Source organism: Priapulus caudatus, unplaced genomic scaffold (assembly GCF_000485595.1).
Source record: "Priapulus caudatus unplaced genomic scaffold, Priapulus_caudatus-5.0.1 Scaffold3, whole genome shotgun sequence".
In the NCBI taxonomy this organism is placed as follows: domain Eukaryota; kingdom Metazoa; phylum Priapulida; class Priapulimorpha; order Priapulimorphida; family Priapulidae; genus Priapulus; species Priapulus caudatus.
Genome location: NW_014577064.1, coordinates 1,054,201 through 1,058,069, shown reverse-complemented (window position 1 = coordinate 1,058,069; position 3,869 = coordinate 1,054,201). Strand labels below are relative to the sequence as shown.

At 39.8% G+C, this 3,869-nt stretch overlaps 2 protein-coding genes across 3 annotated transcripts in view; one reads left to right on the top strand and one right to left on the bottom strand.

Moving 5' to 3' along the window:
• Window positions 1–3,869, top strand: part of LOC106821060 (serine/arginine-rich splicing factor 7-like) — a 16,478-nt gene that overhangs the window by 72 nt on the left and 12,537 nt on the right. The window lies entirely within an intron of this gene.
• On the bottom strand, window positions 12–1,353 carry LOC106821086 (protein SPATA45 homolog). Its single transcript, XM_014825741.1, has 2 exons — window positions 1,133–1,353; window positions 12–307 (listed from the first exon to the last, which is right to left on the bottom strand). Exons 1-2 carry the CDS (start codon window positions 1,271–1,273, stop codon window positions 179–181), a joined length of 270 nt encoding a protein of 89 aa, XP_014681227.1. The 5' UTR covers window positions 1,274–1,353; the 3' UTR covers window positions 12–178.

Genomic DNA, 3,869 nt, shown 5'->3' with positions numbered 1-3,869 from the left:
TGGAACGATAAATCAGTGTTTGTGTCGTTATTGCTGGTCTGGCTGCATCGCTGGTCATTCTGTGGAACGATAAATCAGTGTTTGTGTCGTTATTGCTGGTCTGGCTGCATCGCTGGTCATTCTGTGGAACGATAAATCAGTGTTTGTGTCGTTATTGCTGGTCTGGCTGCATCGCTGGTCATTCTGTGGAACGATAAATCAGTGTTGATGTCGTTATTGCTGGTCTGGCTGCATCGCTGGTCATTCTGTGGAACGATAAATCAGTGTTGATGTCGTTATTGCTGGTCTGGCTGCATCGCTGGTCATTCTGTGGAACGATAAATCAGTGTTTATGTCGTTATTGCTGGTCTGCTGGCTGCATCGCTGGTCATTCTGTGGAACGATAAATCAGTGTTGATGTCGTTATTTCTGTCTGTCTTTCTGTATGCATGCATGCATTCTGTGTTTGCTTGTCTGTCTGTATTCATAATTCTTTCTCTCTCTCTCCCTCTCTCTCTCTCCCCCTCTCTCTCTCCCTCTCTCTATCTCCCCCTCTCTCACTGATGATAATAGCAAAGCCTATCATAGATTTTTGATCTGTATTAGTAGTATCCTAGATATATGCTCTGAGCGCGAACGCGGTGACGGGAGGGCGCACTTGATTCGGTTGCCAGTGAGTTTATCAGAAGAATAATTGGCTACAGTACACGTCAGTTGAGCGCTGTTGCTCTGCGGCACTTGTTTGGATTTTTAACTAGTTGAAAATCTTATCGGGTATGAATTTGAGGATATATTTAGTCCCGTTAGTACTTACTTTTCATGTAAAAAAATTGCAACAAAATTTTTACAAGTGTGTAGGCTATACACCATAGACAATTCGTGACGTACCCTAGTCAATGCGACACTAGATTCCTGCCTGTGTGTGTGCGCGCGCGCGTGTGTGTGTGCGTGCGTGTGTGAGTGTGTATGTGTGTTTGCGCGCGTGCTTGCGTGTGCGCGCGCGTGCTTGTGTGTCTGTGTGCGCGCGCGCGTGTGTGTGTGCGCGCGTGCGCGTGGGTGCGTATGTGTGTGCGCGTGCGTGCTTGTTTAACGTGAAAGAACTTATTCATTAAAACTTACTAAAGAGCGTGTGGGTGAATACAAAAGCAATTACCGTAAATACCGTGCTCTGCATCTCATTCTTGTAGTGACGCCGCTGCGTGCGCAGCCATGATTCGCAGTTGTTTCGCTCAAGAGTACACCAGGATTCTCTGCTGTTTCCCACCTCTTCCTCCAGAGTTAGCATTTTCTTCATGCTGATTGAACAAATGATAACACGCGAACTATAAAACAAAGTGCAATAATATGAATGAGCAGTAATGGATTAAACATAACCTGGCGCGGTGAACAGTAGGGCCTAGTGATGATTGTATCTATGGTGCGTTACTAACGCTCGTCACTATGCAACCACGTAAGCTGGTTTGTTAGCTCGCTTTTAATATCCTAGCAGCCTATGTATCGGAGACCAACAATGTCGTACAGGGGGTGGGGTTGTATAATTATATATATATATATAGTAAAAATAGAAGTAAACACACAGACTCCCATGTAGATATAGAAAATTATAATAGAAAAATAGAATATGGTGTCAATTTTTTCATTTTGCGAGCTTCCGAGAACATGTCTCTTCCTCGGCGGCTATACAATACAACCATCAGCTTTTACCACGTTTTGTTTTCGTATTGCCAATTAATACGCATTGCACACAACACAGCGTCAAATTTAATATTGACAAAAAATTCATGTTTTAAGAGTGGGATGCCTTACTGACGGGATGAATGTAAATATTTATTACATGTAAATGTTTGTATACGCACGCGTGTTTATGGATTTATTTTGTCTATTATATATGTACATTTATTTATATATATATATATATTTATTTATTTATTATTTGTATTGATATATTTGTATGCTCGGTGCATTTTGTTTTTTATTGGATAACGCGATAGGGCCTTCTGATGTACTATTGTTATGCGCTGTCGCTTCTTTGTTGGTTTCTTTTTAGCTATTAGCTTGTCTTGTTTCTTTATGTTGTCTCATCACTTCTCACACAATAACATTGTGTGTGTGTTTGTTTTTATTTATCAGTCTGGTAAACGCGCATTGGTCTCTGCTGTTTTCAATCAACCAATCATATGTGTGTCTGTTTAATTTTGGTTTATTTTATTTTATTTGTCCCATTGGTGGACGCGCCTATCGCATTGTATTTCAAAGATAACGTGCTTTCTAGTTTCTGTTGTTGTCGCCTGACAAAGAGACATATGCTTCTCGCAAGCTCGCGTAATAAAATTTTGACACCTAATTCTATTTTTAAATTTATCTTATCTCTTCGGGTGTCCGTGTGTTTTTACTTATCGTATATATATTTTTATATATTTGTTTATTTATATACGTTACCATGATGACTAATAAATAAAAATGATACAATAACAAATACATCAGCCTTCACAACAACAGTGGAAACGTAAGCGAACTCGTCCTCCTGCTATACACGTTACCATTGATGAACAATAGAAAAGAAAAACTTTTAATCTGATTAATGGAAAGGAAAACATTTACTAGAATAAAACACATATACATGAAAGATTACAACAACGATACACCAATGTAATATAAATAGAGTATAATGTTTAACACTACTTGCGCGCAAGACCCACTGCGCAGCGACGTGCCACACGCACGCACGCCTATGCACCGCCACACACACACGACACGCACGCACACACACACACACACACACACACACAGACACACACTGCGCACACACACGCACGCACGCACCGCACATTACACACACACACACCACTCACACACACAGCACACACACACACACACACCACCACAACACACACACGACACGAACACACACACGCACTTTTTCTCACAGCAGCACGAACGTTGCAGAAACCCCCACAATTGCGATTAGTGTGCAACCTTTTGTCTGTATTGTCATTGATAATGATTTAAAATCGCATATTTCATTTAGATATTAATTGTTTTCTTAATTAATGCATGCATATATTACACCAAAAACAAAAAAATACATAAAACTCCCTCAGCGTATGCAGGGTATTACATGCACGCTGCTAATCAGCCCTATGAGCGCTGGGGCGGCCTGAAACAGCCGTTCAGATGAGGTCGTTTTGCGGCGTATCGCGTGGGCGGGATTTTTATACTTATTTCTCTGGGGGAAAGCGGTTAGAATATGTAGACATAATTAGATAAACCATATAGTTATATTATTCTCTATCGGTTATCTATATTCAGTTCTATGCGCATGCGGATTTGAACTCTGAATTGTTAATTTCAAAACTAATAAATATCTATACACAAATCATATATATACATAATGATTATGTGTTACTTATGATATCAAGAGCTAATAATACTTTTTTTTTGTAGGTATATATTATTAGCTCTTTGAGTGATATCAGGATTCGTATATGACAAGATTTTGCTTATACGCTCCTGATGTATCTATATGGCGGTGTGGGTGGTGGCGTCCGCTGCACACTCCTCTATCTATTTACTCTTGGTTGATATCGGTGCAAGAGCTCTTAGCTTATGTTAATAATGTTCATTATATATATACCAATGAAAATAAATTTTACTTGAACTTGAACTTGAACTTGAACTCCTATGGCGGCCGGAGAATTTTCAAAAGAAGCTTACTTTTTTGCCGCAAATCTTTGTTGCAAAGTGGCGATTTCACGTGTGTCGCGGAAAAAGTTTGTTTACATAAAAAATCGTGAACGAGTTTTTTGTAATTTCTCGAAAAGATCTCTGCTGATTAACGGGAATTTTTCCTTATGTATGTCGCCAATGGGAAATGATTTCCCATCTGGATG

Excerpts from the sequence above, each read along its gene's own strand:
- LOC106821086 (XM_014825741.1), bottom strand. The coding sequence starts at position 1,273 with ATGAAGAAAATGCTAACTCTGGAGGAAGAGGTGGGAAACAGCAGAGAA. Across the intron at positions 308-1,132 it reads TGCAGAGCACGGTATTTACG|AATGACCAGCGATGCAGCCA; the intron begins GTAATTGCTTTT and ends ATCGTTCCACAG.